Source organism: Silurus aristotelis (assembly GCF_946808225.1).
Source record: "Silurus aristotelis genome assembly, chromosome: 17".
Taxonomy (NCBI): Eukaryota; Metazoa; Chordata; class Actinopteri; order Siluriformes; family Siluridae; genus Silurus; species Silurus aristotelis.
Genome location: NC_139590.1, coordinates 14,043,899 through 14,066,122, shown reverse-complemented (window position 1 = coordinate 14,066,122; position 22,224 = coordinate 14,043,899). Strand labels below are relative to the sequence as shown.

At 37.9% G+C, this 22,224-nt stretch overlaps 2 protein-coding genes across 2 annotated transcripts in view; one reads left to right on the top strand and one right to left on the bottom strand.

Moving 5' to 3' along the window:
• The first annotated feature begins 1,176 nt into the window (after nucleotides 1–1,176).
• nme4 (NME/NM23 nucleoside diphosphate kinase 4) lies at nucleotides 1,177–11,226 on the top strand. Its single transcript, XM_083565998.1, has 5 exons — nucleotides 1,177–1,636; nucleotides 4,039–4,169; nucleotides 4,537–4,638; nucleotides 6,200–6,312; nucleotides 6,776–11,226. The coding sequence occupies exons 1-5, from the start codon at nucleotides 1,528–1,530 to the stop codon at nucleotides 6,894–6,896; spliced, it is 576 nt and encodes a 191-aa protein (XP_083422124.1). The 5' UTR covers nucleotides 1,177–1,527; the 3' UTR covers nucleotides 6,897–11,226.
• A 3,594-nt stretch (nucleotides 11,227–14,820) lies between these two features.
• The window catches only part of nfixb (nuclear factor I/Xb), a gene marked incomplete at its 5' end in the record, with an annotated part of 134,724 nt that continues 127,320 nt past the window's right edge, over nucleotides 14,821–22,224 (bottom strand). The window contains 5 exon segments of the mRNA XM_083566014.1: nucleotides 14,821–15,500; nucleotides 17,164–17,255; nucleotides 19,016–19,163; nucleotides 20,141–20,316; nucleotides 22,046–22,174. Coding sequence (XP_083422140.1) covers nucleotides 15,486–15,500; nucleotides 17,164–17,255; nucleotides 19,016–19,163; nucleotides 20,141–20,316; nucleotides 22,046–22,174 — 560 coding nt within the window. The 3' untranslated portion in view covers nucleotides 14,821–15,485.

Sequence of the window (22,224 nt, the reverse complement as noted above, 5' to 3'; positions counted from 1 at the left end):
TGGAGTTTGTCTTAATTCTTTGTGAAACCCATGTAGCAGTTGGGAGCATGAGTGTCATGAGTGCTGAATGTTTGTGTATGAGAACGAGTTTGGGTGAGTACAAGTCCTTTAGCACTTGAACTTCTAAATGCTAATGGATTAGTGTTTAATATGTAGAATTTTTTTCAAAGATGCCAAAGAATTGACCATTATAGAAGTCAAAGTGTGTTGATATGAAGGCATAAACCATTCTTTCAGCATCTTTCAAAATAAGTAAACTCTAAGCTGTGTAATGACGGAGTCAAATGAATTATTTAAGTTTCGTTGCTTTGTTTATTATAAATGTGTCATGGTGTATCATGGTTCTGAAAACTTTTCGTTTAGTGCCAGCTTTTGAGTATGTTGGTCCCTTCAGAAAAATAAATGGCATCAATTCTAATTTGTCAGTTTCTTTTGGCACGTTCTTTGGCTAATTAAAGAAAAATAAATAAAACTGATTTGTGATCTTATGTAGCGTTTGAATGAAAGTATGTTTTGTTGCTGAATGTAGCATTTATCCCCTCATTTAACAAGATAAATTAGAAAGTCTAATGTGTTTGGAAGATTTAAAGCCCGTTTTATGCTATACACCCGTTTTATGCTATAAATCCAAACAAGAGAACGCAAAAAAAAAAGAAGAAAAAAACCCCACACTGAGCTTTGCATGGGTCAGTAGCCTACGGCACATTTGATTTATTTGTATATGAAGTGTGTGTTCTGATCCCTGTTCAGACGTGTTCACTGTCCCTTACACGCATCCCACTTGTTCCATGTGCAAGGGTAATGTTTGTTTTGTGACCTTGTCCCAACATAAACTTTGATTTAAGCGTGTATATTGCAGTATTTGCTTGGAGACTAGAGACCTCATTTTCATGTTCTAAATGCTTCAAAATCCAAACAGGAAAAGCATTAAATTACGTTGTTATCTTTAGTAAGAACCACAGCATTTCTTGACTCTCTGCTGGATTAAGATCCGTTCTACTTGTTTAATTGTTTGTACTTTTTTCTATTCTAACTGAATTTTGGAGATCATTTTAGTCACAGGCTTTAGTAATCATATCTAAAGATTAGCTGTAGCCTACATTTAAAACCAGTAGTATATATATATATTTTTTTTCCCTTCAAAAAACAATCCTTACACAACTCTACACAATTGCATTCTAACTGGAAAGGCTTTCATATGAAATCCCACCCTACCACGCGTGCAATTTCTAAGCTTTTAGTTCCATCTCTATTAGTACTTGTGTTTTAGTACTACGCTTCTTTCTTCTTTAAGTACAGTCCTGCAGCTTTCCCCTGATTAGTTTAACTATGTAATGTAATGACCTGTAATGTTATTAAACAATTTAGTCCTGAATGTGACCCGTCAGGTGAATGACCGTATGTGTGTTGTGTGTTTTGATCACTGCTCTGTGAGGAGAAAAGCTCAGAGTTTGGGACAGAGCAGGACAGTAGCGTGCTTCCTCAAGTTGACATCAAGGTGACGGAGTGACATTTTTTTTTGGTGTAATGATGGCGGCTGTAACACGATGCGTTGTCAAGAGGTTTCTCACGAGCAGCGGGAGCAGGATGATCATGCCGCAGTACACAGCAGCACGGAACAGCGGCAGCGCCTCAGGTGCGTGTGTGCGCGTGCGCGTGCGCCCTGAACTATCCCGGTTTTCTTTTATTTAGACACTTCAATTGTGAGCCTTTTATTCTATAACAAATGTACATTTTTACATTTGAATTTTAGTTTTACACGAGTAAATGCTCACAATTCAAACCATATCAGATAAACAATCAGGAAATAGTATATATTAAATATATTACCTCAATCTAACATCCTGTTTCAGATATAATTATTATGGGATGGCCCATAGTTTAGGTTGTGTTTAGGTGAAATTTGGATTTTTATAATTGTTTCTTAATTTCAGGCCAGTGAGCGTCTAAATCCACACATCATCACAATTCAGGAAACAAAACAATACTTTTTCATTGCCATTTATTGAAAACATTTTATATTTCATATACAGGTTAATAGTCTTCATTAAACCCCTACCACATATGGGTTTATGCGATTATGTCGAAAAACACCTGAACAGTATCACATTTGTGAACATTAAAAACTTTTTGCTAGAAGATTTATATTGAATTAGACGCGTTGATTTAATATTTTGACCTTTCAATCAGCAACCAGTTTTTACTTCCGTGTTCTTCTGTGATAATATTTCACGGTGTGTAATAGTCAGTAATATGAAGAAACAGGTGAACAATGTTAGCCAGTGTTAGTGCGATGAAAACGTACATAGGAACCAAACAGGAAGTGTTATTATTGTTATTTAAAGTCAGACACGATTTGAAACGGGGAAGGTGTTATGAGTATGTAAACCAGAGAGGTAAAGCTAGGGCCTGCAAGCCAAAGCTGACCTGTGGTGACCTTTTATTTGAGCTGCCATGCCATATATGAGAACCCACACTCATTCAGTCACTCACAATCAGATGTTTGACTCTCAAAGTTTTGTTTTTTTTGCACTAAATGTCCCACCCATGCATTATATGTTGTATCTCCGTTTGATTTTGTGTTGTTTTTGTAAAAATATGCTGTCTCATAGAGCAGCCTCATGGTCATGGGGGAAAATTGTTTCATTTTACTGTGTACCGTACTGTAAACAGATGGAATAACAATAAAAGCTGAATTAACCCATTATAAAGAAGAAATAAATGGGAAAGGAGGTCTTTCATTAAATGTTAATGAATAGCTATACTAGGCATTGAACTATTGTGCATAATATTGGTATAATCCACCATTTATTCTTGGCCCACTGACCTCAGTAAAGGTTGATATTTGGCCCTTCATAGGAAATTGATTGAATTTGGCACCTTTGGTGTAGAGTTTATCCAAGCAGGATACTTCTGTGGTAAGGACTTCAACACACACGATCGACACAACCAACATTTTAACTCGAGTACTGTGTTCGGTCTTTCAGTATTCTGTGACTCTTTTCTCTAGCAGTGCTCCTGCGTGGTTTCTAGATTAAATTATTAGTGAAACTATTTTTTTCACGTGCACTCTTACAGGAATTTCCTTTTTTATATTCTGTACAACTGAGCTGTGAGAAATATAAAATTAAATCCAAGATCAGTGCCAGGAATGGATAAATATTGCTTTTAAAAAAAATATTCTTAGATACTATTAACAAAAAAAAAAAGTCTCCCCGACCCCCCCCCCCTCTCATACACGCACACTAATCTACACCAAATATTTATTCATCCTCAACATCCAAAACTATCATTTTAAAACCAATATCAGCACAATATCCTGTGAGTTTGTCTGTGTGTCCTCTAATGTGATCATTTCATTTCATCTTCACCCGCTTATCCGTAATTCGGGTTGCGGGGGCAGCAGTCTAAGCAGATTCCCCAGACACTTCTCTGTGTCCAGGGATCGGGCTGTCAAGGCCCCCGCCTTCGACTGCTGCCCAATCCTCTCACCACCGGTCCCTTACGGTCCCTCCTGCAGGTGGTGAGCCCACAGGAAGTAATGTGATCATGACATTATGATTTACTTTACAGATAATATCCACCTCACATTTTCAAGAAAGTACTCTTTGGTCAAGTGTGTATGCATTGTAATGTAAAAGTTGGAAAAACAAAGTTGAAATGACTTTATATATGGTTAAGTAGCAGGTAAATTCCTTTAGTGAGGAAAATCTGTAGGAATAATAAAATGTGCAGAAAAGAAAATGTTTTTTCTTTGAGATAAGGGAGTAAGTAGGTTATGGACTATTAGATAAAGGTTTTTATTGTGTTACGATTAAGGGATGATTCACACCCCAAATTGCTGACAGGAAATTAAAATCAAGCAGAGGTTATTAAGGCTCAATGTATTGTAAGTGTATACTAAAACATTTATAATTTGGATAAATAACTTCTTCTTTATTTGTTCCTTTTAGTGTCTATGGACAGTGAATATTATGCAATATACTGTATGCACACCTAAACCTGCAATAGGATTAAGCACATGAAACCTTTATACAGACATTCCTGGAGTGAAAGAGCGCACTTTGGTTGCCATCAAGCCGGATGGAGTTCAGAGGCGTCTGATTGGTCAGATCATTAAAAGCTTTGAGCAGCGAGGGTTCCGCTTGGTAGGTCTGAAGATGGTGCAGGTGAGTGTTTGCTTTTGCTGTGTTTCATGTGCATAGACACACACACACACACACACACACACACACACACATGGTGGTTCTGAGTTACAAAAAGTGCTGGCAAAGACATTTACTTCATTACATTGATTTAGATACAATTTCTGATTAAATTGTGTATATGTAAATTGTGTGTATGTATTTTCCTTCATTTAGGGATTCCTTTTAACCCTAAATGTAGAATGTGTGTAAAAGACAAACATAATTTTTCATTTTATTTTTTCTCCTTTGGTTGAGGGCACATGAATAATAATTTATCAAAAACTATAAATCTACAATAGAAAACAAGTACTATCACTTCATTAATACATTTGATTATATATGTTTTTAGGTATCTGAAGAATTACTGTCCCAGCACTATGTGGCTCTTCGTAAGAAACCATTCTACCCCAGTGTACTGCAGTATATGACTTCAGGGCCTGTGGTGGCAATGGTGAGGATCTCTAAAAAAAATAAAAGACTTGCCAGCAATGGCTAAAAAAAACATTTATCTTTAAGATAATAATATGTCTTTTGTGCTGATTATTTAAGCAGTTTCACAAATACATGCAGATTCACAAAAAAACAATATCTAACTGCCTTCATTTGTGATAATTGAAGATGCATTACTAAGATACAGACATTACATGAAGACATTTGTGTAAGTGCAAGTGTAAAAATTGCCATCCAATTGCTGCAACCTACTGAATAGGTGTTCATTTATTAATTAGCACTTTTGCGGGGCGTCTGCTAAATTTTGTAAAAAACTAAACAAAAAAAACCTAGGTCCTGTTAACAATAATCATAGTTTAAAAATTATTCAGAAATACTTATTAATAGACTTGGAAACAAGAAACAACTTAAGAATCATTCCTTTATCCTTTATATCCATGACAAGAATAGGAAACAACACTTTAAGGCACTTCTCTTAAAAAAACAAACAAACATGAAATAGTTGGACAGTGGTTGCATTTCAGTGCAGTAGTGCATTATAAAACACTTAGGGAATCATATTCACTCTGCCATGATGTCAGAATTATGTGTAAAATCCATCTCCCTCTTTATCTGGAGTAAATATTTTTTCTTAGACAGTAGCTAAATAAATATTTCTTTGTCTAAAGCTCTAATAAAATATATAATCAACATTGATATTCAGCTCATATGGAAAATGTTAGCACATTGTTGTTTTTCTTCAGTTTGACAAATTTAGCATTTTTAAATATACAATTTTTTAATATTTTATCTGCTGCATTGGTTCACTTTAATAAACTATATGTAATTTATTAATTAACACATTAGCTCAGTTGAAAACATCTCTGGTCTCCACAAGAATATATTTGCAATTGCCTTTTAACACTCATTTTTCATAAATTTTACAAGTTATATCACATACAAGCGTTAAACATGATGTTTTTATACTAGTCTTTGCTGGTCCTCAGTAACCACCTAATCCTGGTTCTGGAGCCCATTCTGTAAAGGCTTGCCTGGCAGCAATACACACTACACACATTTACACATTTAGTCACACACATTAGCAATGCAACCGGTGCATTTTTCAACTGTTTTTGGAAAGCGGGTAAAAACCAGAGAACCTGGAGGAAACCTGAAATTGCTTAATGGCTCAGGATTAAACTGGGTCAACTGCACTTGGTCATTGTGAGTTTATTCTCACTTAACTATTAAGTAAGTATTGATTAAATGATGGTGTTATTTATTTGCCTTATTTGTTTTAATTTAAAAACAACAATTAAGTGTTAGTCGGTCTATTAAAGATGCTAACGTGCTAAAATATTTACTTTAGGAAACCTTAATGAAAAGTGTTACAAAAAGGTTGACATGAACTTCTAACAACCAACTAGGTAATGTTGAAGGAAAGCTAGATTCAATTAAATTCTCCTAGTATTAGTATATGATTTTTAACATGGTTTAAGTGACAATATAGAGCAAGACTAAATGGGCTAAATAAAGAAAGTAAAACATTGAAGAAACAGTCTTCACGCCTTCATGTTTCATAGGTTTGGGAGGGCCACAATGTAATCAAGTCCACACGAATGCTAGTGGGAGACACAAACCCAGCTGAAGCTGCACCTGGAACTCTGAGAGGAGACTTTAGCATTCATGTTAGCAGGTAGATATACACATTCCATATCACTGATAATAACGTAACATTTGCAAGATTTTTAATGTACAGTAATCCCTCGCTTTACCACGGTTCGAATTTCATGTCCCTCGTTTATCACGGGACTGCATTTGCCACATAATTAATTTGTTTGGCTGATTTTCCTGGTCTCTATCAGATAGCATGAAAGACAAAAAAACTTATAGGGAATTGTTTTTATGGAGTTTTATGATTAATAATGAAATATATTCATAAAAATATAATTATTTATTATTTAAAAAAAAAAATGTTAATACAGTAAAGTACTGTAGATATAAAATAGCATTTTTGGGGTGGAGTCCGTTTATTCGTTGATTCGGGCGGTTTTGGAACGTAACCACCGCGATAAACGGGGGATTACTGTATTTAATTTTAAAGGACAGATTATTAATAACACCCTTTTGGTCTTTGGCTTTCTTTTGTTTCCTTTTAGAAATGTTGTGCATGCCTCTGACTCACCTGAAGTGGCACAAAAAGAGATCTCTCTTTGGTTTCATCGCTCTGAGCTGATTGACTGGGTGTGTTGTGATTTTGGCAACATCTACCATCCATGAGTGTGTTGTGTGCATTAGTTCTTTTTTAAAGTTAATTTAATAGATATCAACACTATATGTGTTTTAATAATCATATTTAGTAAATGGTCATATATATATATATATATGGTTTAGCCAAATGAAAAAAAGATTTAAATACTCAAATATCTGAATGACTATTTTTTCCAATCATCTGATGATTTTTAATAAATCTGTAAATTTTGTGCAGGAACAACCCTGTACAGCTAATCCTGAGAAACAAATGTAGATTACTGTAATACCTGCTATAAATGATTATGCTTTTGTAATAAATATATTTAATACTCTGTCCATTACATTTGGCTCAAATATCCATTTCATGGCACAGTGTTTACAAAAGATTAATGTCCAAATGAGCTTCTGGCTTTGCTGTAGCCTTTGCAGTGTCCATATTTTGAGATAAAACATGCAGAGAGTCACAGAGAAATAAAAGCAATTGTAAATTAAATAAGCTATGCAAGCGTGACCATTTGTTTACATTTATTGTTTATGATCTTTGGGGGTGTTAATACTTTTGGCACATATTTCCTTCGGATAGAAAATATTTTTCAGAAATACCTCCTCAGAGAATTGGCTAATTAAATGTAATTACTTTATTTATTTACAAATAATGTAGTCATGTGTGTTGTCTGGTTGACATGGAGAACCATGGAAATGGGTAGCTGCAGTTGCTTATGGCTACAATTACCACTGCATTTAAGTGTCCATCAGTGAACAATTCATAAACTCAACAGCATAATATATAACTACAGTATAACAGTGTAACTACAGTATCTTACAAAAGTGAGTACACCCCTTACATTTCAGCAACCAATAAAGTATAATCCTCTCAAGGGACGATATTATAGAAATGAAACTTGGATATATTTTAGTCAATGTGCAGCTTGTATAGCAGTACAGATTTACTGTCCTCCAAAAATAACAACATACAGCCATTATTGTCAAAATAGCTCACAACAAAAGTGAGTACACCCTAAGTGAACATGCTAAAACTGTACAAAGTGTCAATATTTTGTTTGAGTACCATTGTTATTTGCCACTGCCTTAATCCTCCTGGCCATGGAATCCACCAGAGCTGCACAGGTTGTTGCTGGGATCCTTTTCCTCTTTTCCATAATGACATCACAGAGCTACAGGATGTTAGATACATCATGCTTCTCTACCTTCTGCATGAGGATGCCCCACAGGTGCTCAATATGATTCAGGACAGGAGGCATACTTGGCCACTCAATCACCTTCACCACAGCTTCCTCAGCAAGGCAGTTGTCCTCTTGGTGTTGTGTTTGGGGTCGTTAATATGTTGAAAAATTGCCGTTTTGCCCAGTTTCTAAATGTAGGGCATCATGTTCTGCTTTAGAATGTCACAGTGCATGTTGGAATCCATGTTTCCCTCAATGAACTGCAGCTCCACAGTACCAGCAGAACTCATGCAGCCCCAGACCATGATGCTACCACCACCATGCTTGGGTGTAGGCAAGACAATTTTTTTGTTACTCCTCACCAGGGTTTCACCCCACATGCTGGAATCCATTTGACAAGTTTATCTTGGTCTCACAAGACATTTTTTCAGTAATTCATGCATCATTCAACTGTTTGCGGCCTTTCTTGTGAGACAGCTTCAGAAGAGGCTTCCTTTTGGGATGACGGAACCCGTCTACGGAAAACCTTTATGACCCTGGACACTGTACTGTAACTTAGTTTTAGGGTGTTACTGATCTTCTTATTGCCCAGGCCCTCTTTGTGAAGAGCAACAATTCTAATTCTTAAATCCTCAAGAGAGTTCTTTGCCATGAGGTTCCATGTTGCACATTCAGTGGTCAGTATGAAATAATTGTACTTAAAGCACCAAATTTTAACTGCTCTAATACAAGATACACAAATTTCTATGGTCCTGTCAAACAGACAAAAACATGAGTTATTTTTAGAGGACAGTAAATCTGTACTGCTATACAAGCTGCACACTGACTACTCTAAAATAGATTTTATTCCTATAGGATTATCCCTTGAGAAGATGTACTGCAATGGTTGCTGAAATGGGAGGGGTGTACTCACTTTTGTGAGATTCTGTGTAATGGGGTCACCAAGGTGAAGATGGTTCCTTTTTCCTCTTGTCGTCGCAGGGAGTTTTTTCCTGGCCACTGTTGCCATTGACTTGCTCATTAGCGATAGACATAAGGGGACTAATTTATGTGCCTAAAATATATATACATTTATTTTTATATTTATTTAGTAATGTTGCTTTGTCACCATACCTATTATTATTATTATTATTATTATTATTATTATTATTATTATTATTATAAGTGCTATACCAATAACACTGAATTGAATTGAAAGGTACCATGCCACCTCACATGTTCATGTGGGTTTCTTCTGGGTTCTCATTGTCCAAACACATGCAGGTGTTATATTTACTTGCCCCAGATGTTACTGTATTACTGTATCTGCTTAGTGACCTGCTATCAACTGATCTTAAATTCCCCTTACTGCATTTAGAGACTCCAGATTCACTGCACTCTGCTCAGTGTTTTTACTGGTAATGAATGAATGCTTATTTTCTACAATTATTGAGTTCATTTTTGAGTGCAAAGCAACATGTCTTGATTTTGGCACAAGAACTCTAACTGTAATATCAATACCAATTAATAATAACCAATGCAGTAATAAAGCTGCATGCAAAAATCATTAACAGCATTATTGGGACAACAGCAAATACAGATAATGTCATAAATGTCATAAAACTGCAGATCTAATTAAGGCGGCATATTGGCACATATTGTTGCATCTTGTCCTTGTTCGTATAAGGATTTCTTACCATCTTCTGAAACCATACTGCTGGGTAGAACGGCTACTATAGATTGTCTGTGAACTAAGAACGTGTTCCTGCCTTATGCTTATTGGTTGTCTTATGCTCCCAGGATCACTTCTGAATCCATACCCGCACTGCCGAGGATAGGGTTTAATAAAAATGCGCTTAGAAATGAACAGCTAGTGCTGCAGCTGGAAATATTGGACAACAAATGCTTGGGAGATTTAAAAATATAGTTAAACATGTCAAAGTCAAAATAAACAGTCATTTTTTACAGTCAAGAACATCCTTTTATTCAATCAGTTAAAGGTGCTGCTCTTTTCAAACTGTTTTTCTTATTATGGAAAAGAAATTGTAATTAACACATGCATTTCACCATGAGCTCTGGAGGGCATGTCTATAAAAAGGGCAATAGCTTTTTAAGGGTTAGTGAAGAAGCTACGGGCCAGGGCAAAGGCTGCTGGGAAATCGATCTACTCTAAGCTTATTACTTATCCCAACACCCAAAACAAACTATTATAAAAAAAAAAAAAAAAAAAACACAACCCCAAGAGGAAATAGAAAAATGTCGAAAAAGACAGATGGTCAGCGCCAGGAAGGGACAAGGCCCTGGGAGAGTTCTGTCCACAACATTTATGGCTTTTTTTTTTTTTCTTGTAATCTCATCTCTTGTAATCATGACTGATACATTTGCTGGCTTTATGTACTTAGGAAAAGTTTGCATATTTATGTGGGACAACAATCAGGCTGTGATTTGTAGGCCTGAGATTATTCATTTGCTGGTGCTTCACTGATTTTCAAGGCACCTTAATTATCACTACAGTTCAGGTTTGATGGCATGCAGCTTGTCGGTTTGGTCTGAGGGGTTTGGCTCATAATTGCAGATTATGCTGGAATTTCGTTTTTTTTCCTCTTTTTCTTTCATTTAGATTTGTTTTTTTTTAAATACGTTATTGAATTTCTTTCATCCATTGCTGTACCCATTCCGTAATAAGGTGCTTAGTAATGTCAGGTAAATTCCCCCCCCCCCCAAGTATTAAATACCTGGTCTCGTATAACCACTGCAAAGGTGCATTATCTACAAAGAATTCTCAGTGTGGCATTTGTACCACCTAAATATGCATTATTAACAAAAAGAAAAGATTTTGGCAAAAAAAAAAAAAAAAAAGTATGAATAAATAGTCAAAACAAGTCACAAACCTATGGTACCCCAGCAGCCTTAAATCCTTCCAGCACCTTTTAAGAGGACTTCCTACGTCCACCAGTTTCCGCCTTCACTAAAATATGATTAACTGCTCCATGTTGAAACCTTAACCCTTCATACCCCCTTTGACTGACATCCCGCCAGAGCCCACTGGTGTAACTTGTTCACTTACATTAACTGTTCAATGGAGAAGCTGAAGAGATCGGTATGGTATACAATGTGAAGCATACAGACAAGAATAACATGTAAGCTAACTGCATTCTGCTCAGACAAAAAAGTTTTTTCTTTTTTTTTTTCTTTTTTTTCTTTTAAAAACCCCTCCATTCAATGAAAATGGGGAAGGGGCAGGAAAGGAGATGGTTATGCGACTACAGACTATTCCAGTGTCCAAGAGAGGCAGAAGACAAGGAAAGGCGTACAGAGGAAGGAAAAGCAAGACAAGAAGGTTTTTTTTTTTTTTTTTCAATTTTTCTTTCTTTTTTTTTCAATTTCAGCATCAACAATAAAAAGAGGAACTAAGTCACACCAATTTTTCCTTTATTACTATATATACTGCTTTGAAGAGCTTGAAGAAGGACAGAATATAGAAGCGGGCTGAAAGAGGGGTTTCTGAGACGGGCACTGAGGATTACAAGATGGAGTCTGTGAACAAAGGCACTTTTTTTAGGGACAACCTTGAAGATGCTCTGAGTCTAACACTACATCACAAAACAAATATTTAGAGTTTAGAGTAATTTACATTGGGACCGGGAGGGGGTGTTGGTTTAGAAGAGGGGGTGGGGTTCACTTTGCAACGTTTTCATTGGTTAAAATAATGTTCGGATCGGCTTACGTGAGTATTTAATGAGGGGAGGCTAATAATAAACAACAGCTACCATAGGAAAGGTCTCATTTCCGCTGAACCGACAATTTTCAAGGGCGATCGAGTTGATTAAAAGCATCTCCCAAGGAAAGGGTAGACCTTGTCATTGAGTCTGGCTCTGTTTTAAATCTCTATGTACAAACGCCATCAATGCTCTAGCTTCTCACAGGATAATGTCCTGAACAGAACTGACTAAGCATCGTCATGATAAGTAATGTGTATTTATGGCTGCCAAATACATAGTGCAATTTCTTCTGTGTCTCTTAACTTTACATTGTAAACAATATTTCCTTTCTGATTTTCCTTCTCAGGACTTCTGTGTATTTGTTATTGATTTGGATTTTATCCACCTTCTGTGACTGAACCTCTCTGATGGGAGAAAAAAGCCTTTTTTTTTTTAGGCTAAAATGAACCCCTCCCCCTTTACTAAATTCTAAACAAGAAATAGAGTATGCATGTTTTTTTTTTTCCTAAAAATTTTTGCGTTTATGATAACACTTACTTGTTTTTTATTTATGTATAATAGAGTTTGAATGTACTGTATTCCATAAAAAGCACCAGTTTCATTTAGTGATATATATATTTTTCGATGTGTTGCAAAACTGTTTCTTCAGCCCTCCCAAGTTTTGAGAACAAATCATTACAAATAAACATAAAAAAAAAGGAAAAAGGCTATTAAAAAAAAGAAAGAAAGATTTAAAAAAAACTCCCAAAACTTACAAAGACTTTTTTTTTCTCTCTGCCCTGTAGTTTAGAGTCCCGGACCTTTTGGACTTGAAACAATAACAGAAGGGGTATTTTTTCCCCCCCTTCTTCTATCACACCCTCTAACAATCTAACAGACGAACACATTTCTCTACCCAAGGCATTGCACATGGCTCAATCAACATACATAATTTTTCAATTACAAATACTTCCCATCCAAACACAAAAGAACTCAAAAGCCACAGCTTTCTCCTCAACACTACTGATACTGTTTACTATAGAAATACATTTTCTATTTCTTTTTTTCCTTTTTTTTATTTTCATTTTCCAGGGACTTGATGCTTGTTGGGCTTTTCCTATGTTGAGTGTATAACCGGGTTTTTGAGACTGGTACTACTTAAAAAAAAAAAAAAAAGAAAAAAAAAAAAAGAACTTGTTTATTAATTGTAATGCTGCCATAAATTCAGAAAATAACTAGACTGCCACTGAGCTTATTATGCAAAACAAAACAAAAAATGTTTATATAAATATATATGGATATCTCCTGTATATATAAAGATGTCTGTAATTAGTGAGCTGTCACTTGCCACTTGTTTTGCTCCAGACATAAAAATTTCTTTCTCTATAGCTTATATGTGAGAAAAATAACCTGAATTCATGTTTAACAAATTGCATAATGGGAATACAGAGGCACTTCCATTGATTAGAAAAGAAAAGTCCATCGCCATCATTAATTCTCATTTAGCAATGCTAGTCCTCTACTACGCTGATGACGTGGCTGCCGTTCGGCAACCGCGCTTCCCTGCAGTGAGACACAGAATCAGGCAGTCCAGTTATTTTGTGAGCTCGGTGAGTCAAATAATACGGCTAAAAATTAAATTGATGGTTAAAACTAGCTGATTTATGACGATGTCAGCATGACATTGTACTGTAAAGGCAGATTTGGATTGCCCTATATTAATCCAAGGCTTCCCTTTAAATCAGTCAGTTGGAAGGTGTGTGTGTGTGTGTGTGTGTGTGTGTGTGTCTTAGGCCATGCTCTGAACATGCTCTACTATTTGCAAATCCAATGAATCCCTAAGGAGGGTGTGAACATAGCAGATAAAGCAATGTGTTATCTAAATGGCCATTATTACATACCCCTCTCCTTCTAAATAACAACTACAACACTCTTTTGCTCCGCAGTGAGGCCTCGTGTTCTTGGAACACAGCCGCATGGGAGAGTAAACAGTTCAGAGAGGATGGGGTGTGTCTTCCAGCCAGGAAAGTGAACGTCCACTGAACCTTTACAGTGTTTTTTTCGAAAAACGTGTAACTATATGTGAGTATCAAATTCATCAATTCATGTAAGTATCATAATTGTTCACTATGACAATAAGATTTAAAGTTTAAAGCTTCCAAAGCTCTGCCCATTGAATGAGTGTCTGTGCTTTGTAACTTCAGAATCCTAAAACTCGCCCAATTAATTTGAATTTTGTGTGTGCACAATAATGTGCAGCAGGTTCTTCGAACAGCAGGTCACTATGAGATTTTTGGGGCATGATGCTGTCACTCGACTAAAGACAAAAGGTGCATATTAATGTACTGGAAAGTTTTTTTTCAAATGGTTTGTAGTGATTTGATGTGATCGGCTGCCTCCGATGTCAGTCATACCCGTGAAATTAAATAATGTAGATGTTGTAAACCCCTGAACCCAGGGCCCAGATGCTGTATGAGAACAGAACTCTTGACGATCAGGACGTGCAGAATTTCCCATTAGTATTTCTCAATTTTTTCATGTATTCAATTCCCGCCAATCAACAGCTAACAACCCGAATGAACGAAGGTTTCCTCTAAGACGAGTAAGGCTGTGCTGTCTACCTGGAAATGGTGCTCATGCTACACCACAGCTAAAAAAATATGCTAACAGTGACGTTCTATGAATGTCCTAGAATGTTAGAGGTGGTAAGGCATTGTATTGGTTTCTGATTTGGAATGTCAAGCAGGAAAGTAATATAAAAATTGACTCCCTTATTACCAATGTGACAATTTGTATGCAGCAGTTCAGAGACATGGCAGTGGCTTGATGTGTGTATGTGTGTGTGTGTAAGGGTTGTAAGGGATTACAGTCGGTATTCAATTGGCACTAAGGGCGAGTATAAGGCCTGAATTTGAATCTCTTTAATTGGACAGCCTCCATAGGTAGTTTTTATCTAGGTCATAGTGTGTTTTCCTACATCAGCCTGAACTGAGAGACTGTCCTCTATGATTGTTGATATACATCCAATATTAACTTTAGTGTGTGATATCTACTTTCACTTTTACCTCAAAACACTGTGTGCAAACATTTTTTTCTTCTTCTGTCAATCCTATATTTAATAGCGGACATGAGAGTAGTGTTTTACTTTCCTTTTCTAGTGCAATACTTTAGGTTTAATTTTTGCTTGATTGTGGTTCTGATAAGTAATTGTTGTTAAGCTCGCTGTTAAAGAAATGGGCACATCGAGACCAATTTCTACACTAAACTACAAATGGTGTCAGAAGGGACAATTAGCTAGTTTTAGCTTTAACTCCATACTAGATGTCAGGATGCATAACATCTCATTTATTTGAAGTCCCAATCTACATCTATGCTTTTCATATTAAAACCTCACCATTATTGAATGTCCCCAGCCATTGCACAATATAAGTGACAGATTCTTTTTTTCTTCTTCGGGATGTTCTTTTGTGTTTCTGCTTTTCGTTGTCATTTCTGTGGTTTTTGAGAGACTCCATGTCCTCCTTCATAATGTCACGTGATCCTCTTATTAAAAAAGGGGGAGGGGGTCATTTGCTGTAAGATGACAGGATCAGAACATTCCAAATGATATGAAGATTTGCTGGTTTCCTTTGTTGTTCTGTCGGACCAACAGGGTCAGAGGGCAATTTTAGATGGGATATTCTTTGTTTCCTGATTCAAGATTCCAGATTGTAGTGACAGGATTTTAATTGCTTGTTGGCAGGTAAGTTTTGTCAGAGGAACCAAGACTGAAACAAAAAGAGAAAAGAGGTGTTAGAAGACGCACACCAAAAATAAAGTACTCAAAACAGCAGCCTTGCTAATACTCTCGCCTGAACTTTCAAGGTTGTCCACTAGATGTCCCAATTGCCTTGCTAAGCAAGTTGTACTCTCTCTCCCCACCCTGTCCCTGTCCTCCTTTTGGAAGAGTGTATGGAGCTGTGAACTTCTCCCCTCAACAGCATTATCATTGTGGTTTACCTCTATACAATAAATATTTAACTACCTTCTGGAGCAGATAATATAACCCGACTCGTAGGAATCGATAAACAATCTTTAACTGATGAAATAATTCTACATCTCAGGAAAACTTGATGTTTTGGGTTGTTTGTATTGTACATTTGAGGTGCCTGGCGATGAGCAGCAGAATGAGATTCGGTTCCTCCAGACTGGCATATAAAACCAAGCTGAAGTGGCTTGAGAACATTCTGGGAGTCAAGTCTTGGAAGCACTTTGCCTCCAGGGGAGCGGCTTGTGTTTTGCTTGAGTCTCCCCAAACAGCCAAACACACAAAGGCTATCCCATCACAAACACTCCTTCCTCCTCCCCCAGCTCCGGGTATCGCCTCGACTCTTCCCCTGTGTGCTCTGCTCCTCCCTCTCTCGGCTCTATCGCGCTCTGTGTAATCCTTGGCAGGAGTTAGCACCCTTTTTCTTAGCCCCCTTTTTTGACTTCGACCACCCCTCTGCTTGCCACCTCTCAAGTTCAAGTTCAACTGGCTATGACATCATGTCTGGTTGCTGTGGGTAACCAGACAGTCAGGACGTGGCTTCTCAGTTTGCGGGGTCATGCTGAAATTCTCACCCTCACTTCGCTTTCACATTCTTCCTTGGGACAGGGTCAATGCAGGCCTCTTGTTTGGCCACAAGGGAGCTCTGCAAACCCAATTTTCAGCTCTTGTACTTTTAAGTTTTAAGGATTCCTTTGTGATGGACTTTTGTATACTGTTTTATTATATTGAGCAACAAGTGTGCTTATTTATATGATCATTTTCTGGATGTCTTTTATTTATTTATTTATTTTTATAAAGCATTGGTAACCAATGGTAACAAAACGAAGGCCGGTCAAACCCCCAGTTAGAGTCAGCTAAAAACAGGAAGACTGAATCAGCCGAAAAAAGGGTTAATGGGGTGGAGTGAAAAGTGAAAGGAAGACTAACAGTGGGAGAGAAGGAGTGAGTGAGAGCATTGGCGAGATGGAGCTGCAGAGCTTCAGATGGTTGCCATGTGTTGTGGAGCCGGCCCGAGGCGGGTGTGGTTTACACAGTAATGAGTAAAGTGCAGTGGCTTATGGAGGAGGCTGCCCACTCGTAACGTTCAAATCAACCTCCACTGCACCTCTCCCACTGAGAACTACTCCAGATGGGCCAGATAAACATACCGCACTGCTTATTGTATGTGGGAGAGCAAGTGAGAGAAACAAAGAGCAAGAAAAGCAATGGGGAGACCACACTGACACACTAATGGTGTACAGCGTTTACATCTAAGAGACTCTGTCAATGTTTTTGTCTCGGGAATCTAGGTAATTAGTATTAATACACCGGCATCCTGCTGTACAGACTGTCTGCAAAATCATTTTCTATGTAAACATTCTTAAAATAAAAAAATTAAAAAATTTGGTTTTGGTACTAACTTGTGTCTGCTGGGGGATATTTAGAAAGTTGTTGTCCCGTGATCCGATGCTGACAAACCTGTTGGGAGTTGTGGAGCCTGGCGTGGAGTATGCTAGAGGAAAAGAGAAACAAATCAGCATTTAATTCATTTTTTGTTCTTCAAGGGATCGTCACATGTAAAACTTTTTAGGGGGATGCGATTTTTTTTAAAGATCGTTTTATTTTCTTGAATCTCTCTTATTTCTTTCTCATGCCACAATGATTTAACATCTATACAAACATGGTAGATGATATTACATAGATAATAGCTTTGTACAGGTAGATTTAAAAAAAAATCTGGAGGGAAGTGAAGGTCAGAATCAAATGTAGGGCAGTTTGAATGTGATGGACTCCATAGCACAAATTGGTTCAAGAAATTAGAGAAATCACCAGATGTATGAATGAGGCATGGAGGCTAATTTCTAATTTAACAGCCAAAATGTGTTAACATAATGTGTAAACAAATGTTTTTTTTATTATTTCATTGCAAAATATCATCAATTAAACAACTAAGCCATTGCTAAATTGTTGTTCAGTTAGTTTGAAGGCATTTTTGATATATAGATGAAGCATGAATAAAACGTGCCTCAAGAAACCAGTAGTTTGGTCTGAGCTATTTAAAGGTATATCCCACTGTGCTTTCTAAAATAAAGTGTTCCAGCTAGTGACAAAAGATGCAGAATTGAAAAGTCTGCCTATTTGTATATGAAAATGAATCATTTTAATTAAATCATCAGCTGCACCTTGGAAGTTGTACAATGATTTATCCAAAGAAACAGGTATCCAGTGAGATGTACCTTTAACGATATAATCAGGACTTCTTGTATGTGGTTACAGGTTTGTGAAAACATTACTGATTGTTAAGGGTTAGTTAGATGTAAACAAATGACAGACTTCAGGACACTGACAACAATAAAACTAGAACAAAAGTTATGAACAAAAGTAAGAAACACAAAAAAAAAAAAAAAAAACATAAAAAAAAGACAAAAGTGCTCCGTCCAGTGCCCCCGCTGTGGTGGGTTATTAATTTGAAGATGCCAAAACCATCATGCCCCAAACGCCTCCTTTAGAACAGCCCTGCTGTACTGATCAAAGATCAGCTGTTCTTCTTGGACTAGGTCAAAATAGCACAGCTATGCAGTATTTCACCACTGAATGTGGATCAGCACTGGAGTTGGCCCGATCACGTCTCCACAATCCCAAAACAGCAAACTAATCTGCGGCTAAAACTCAACCAAATGGAACTCAAAGCAAGCCAACGTAAAAGTCAAAAGATGGGTTCATTTATTTTACTAATCTATGTGACTTAGATGGGAGTGTAAAGTCAAATGAAGAAGGTGATCTGAGTCCACATTAACTGCCCTAAATTTGTACCCTTCAAAGATTGTATTTGTAGCTGTTCACCACAAAAAGTAAACAGGATCACACTGTTGTCGTTAGCTACCTTGGCCAAATAAAACCCATCACCAAAAAGCAGCTATGATGGAGTTACACTGGAGTAATGGATCTTAGAAGAAAAAGAATAATAGTTTGTCTTGACCTTTTTTTGTTTTGAAACAATTGATTAGAATACTAGAATTGTGAAGCTATATTACGTATAATGAATTTGATCAAGATGCCATGGAGCGGGATGAGCGTCTAGCTAAAGTCATCTAATATTACAATGAATGTTTTATAATGCATTGGGCCACAGTTAAAAAATCTAAATATACAGAGAGATGGTGTGTTGGGCAGACTTTGGGGTTTTTCTATGGGTTAATCTGGGGACATAGACTGGACAGTCCAATTTTGGTCCATGGGTTTATTGAGAATGGCGGGGAGGGGATCACTTACACGGAGATGCGGGCGAGGTGAGTCCGCCATCAAGGGGCATGCTGCTGGGTTTAGAGTCGGGCATGGGGAGGGGCACTGGACGCGCCACAGGGGGTGGCGGAGGCAGCAAGAAGGAGCCGGGCATTTTGCTCTGGCCGCTCCCGTTTGGCTGCAGACAACACACACAGGTTGAGGAGTGTGGATGCCGTCCGACACCCCATAAGGCGACAAGACCAAAGACCAAACGGCAAGACAACGCTGGTTCTTTCCAAACAGAGATGTACAATAGGCGTGGCTGAAAGTGGTGAGGTGTTGAAAAGGGGGGAACAACCAAAAGGATGGCGAATGTGCATCGATTTTGGGTATGGAGGCTTTTATGTTTGTGTATGTCTGTGTGTGTCTAAATCATAGATTCACCACAGGCACGGACACTGGAGCAGTGAAGGAGCGACCGAGATGGAGGGCTTTTCAAACACAAAACACAGGGGCACAAGGATGATGAGATCCATAATAATGAAATTAACTCAAATAGGCAAGAGAGAAAATACTAACTACACAACATCAAAGCAAATGGAAAAAGCATAACAGAAGGAGGAATCAATGTTGGAATGAAATATATGGAATCTGCTGCTGATTGAGGTGCAGATGAGGATTTATTGAAGAAATTAAGAGAGAAATGTACAAAGCATTGATAATAGCACATGGCACACAACAAGAAGACAGTGAGGCTTAAAAGCTTGCCTTTTAATCTTAGCTTTCACACCGAACTAAAACCCATGAGAAGACAAGACAGGGGGCTCTCACATTGTTATTAAAAACCTGGCCTTGTCTTCTGCTCACCAATTAAATCTATGCTCATAAAGCATAAACAGATATGTCTGAAAATTATTAAATTATGCTGTAAAATGTGGTGAAGTAATAAAACACAATAGCTATATTTTAATTTCTATGGCAAACTGGGAAATACATATACATATATAAATTTTAATACATAAAACTGGCTTTATAATTTCTTCCTTTAAATATTATTTTAATATGTAACCCAACTAGCAGCACACCCTGTTAAATCAAACCGATCATTACATAATGTGTACTTAAATTATTTATTAAGTTATTTTGTGAAAGACTGCTTTGTGGGCATCTTACCTGACCTCCAGCTTGACCCGGTCCATCAGCACATACAAACTGCACAAACTCTTTGAGTGGGTCCTGCCCCGGGTGGTGGTGGTAACGGATGGTGGGGTGAGTGAAATAAGGGCTCGACTGCTGGATGATGGAGGGAGAGGGAAAGTGCAGAGATGAGGCTGAGGCACGGGGGCTCCCTACAGATGCACATATAAAGAGAGAGACAGACAGGCAAAAAGCGTTAGGTGCACAGAAACGTATTTGATAAGTGAATTAAATGTGGAAAGTCCTGTTTCCACAACTGCATAAGTGACGTGAAACAGATTGATACACAGATGACAACTGTGACCTTATGTAGTATGAAAGGTGGTGGTACTACATACATGCACACATTCATACGTCCATACACCAAATTCCAAGTACTGCTTGTTTCAGTGGTTTTATGAAGGATTTTTCATAATTTTTTCATGAAGGAGTAAAATAGCTTGGAAAGCACTTATTTATGGAAGTGAAAATTAAACCATGCTATTCCTTTCTTTACTCTAATGGTGGGTCTTCCTTCATCTTGATTGGTTTGACTGGGATGAACTCTCGCCCTCATCTCAAGGCGTGCCAGCCTCCCTATGCCCATCCCAACAGTCCCTCCAGCTGCCCGAGTAAGCCTGCCAAGCACCCGGCTCCCCTAGACGAGAGCAGCCAATGCCCTGCTTCGCTCATCCCCCCACAATCGCCTGTTCCTCTCCCCTTGTCTCGCCGGCTTTCTTTCTACCTCCTTTAATCCCATTAGGGACTGGGCAGAGGCCAAGCTCACTGGTGAGAGTGCCACATACTCCAGAGCCTGGGCCACGGGGCAACGGCAGCCCCAAACACAGTCAGGGAACACAAAAACAACGCATGGCCACCATACAAGGAGGGAATGAAGCATAAGGCCTATACCAGATCTAGCCACATAACATGTGAGATACAAAATGAAACAAGGCAAACACAGGCAGAGCGAAGAAAGACTGCCACTGTGACACAGAAGATTACAGGTTTTCAGTGCAAAATCGCTGTGTGCAAAACTAAGATTAAGACCAAGTACAATGTACAAAAAGTGCATGCAAACATGTTTCTTTCATTTTGTAAAATTCGCTAAAACAAGATGGTCAAATGTCCTTTAAAAGTAAAAAAAAATAATAATAAATTACAAAAAAAAAAAATCACAAAATGTTCCCATTTTGTAGTAGTAAAACAGGATAGAAGATGCTCCAGTATAACCACTGTAAACAAATGAGCAACATTCAGTATTTTAATGTAGTCCAGGACTTCTTAAAGAAATATGGCTCATGTATTTTAACTGCATATATTTGGTAAGTATTGATTAGTATTAATTCTATATTTGAGGTATAATTAGTGGGTGTTTTAAAGGAGGTTTTGGATGGTTTGATCTGTTAAAATGAAATAAAAAATTAAGTAAAAAAACAAACACCACCTGACCAAATAACATTGATTTCTGATTACAAAAAACCCCAATCAATTCAGTTGAAATAACATTGTTTGAGAAGCTCAGAGCATGGATCTGAATGAGGAAAGTGAAGCACTGCACCCCAGACCAGACAGAAACAAAGTCCACCACTGAAAATGTCCCACCACAAACAGATTGACAGACAGACAGACCAGCTATAAAAAAAAAAAAATTATAAAAGCTCAAGAAGAAGGTGAGGGAGGAACCCAAAAGTGGGTAAGGTAGGAGAGATCCCACACACAAATCTCCAAACCCAACCGCAACCCAACAGGGCAAAACACAGCCTCACCTCTTTGGCCAAACCAAAGGTGCCCAGCACTGTATGAGTGTGAGGCTTTAGTGAGGGGAGACTGGGGAAAGCGGGAGGGTGGAGGTGGGTGGTGTTGGGGGTGGGTGGGTGTTTAGGGGCTCTGAGTGCTCACCTGGTCTCACTCCTGCCAGCATGGGCAGTGGGTGGTGGGTGAACGGCATGCGGGCAGACCTCGTCTGGCCGGACAGAGCGCTGAAATCGAATTTCCCCGGCTTCTTAAGAGAACCAGGCGACGAGAGTCCTGGCAAAAAAACGGGATCAACAGAATGGCAGAAGAGAGATAGGAGGTTT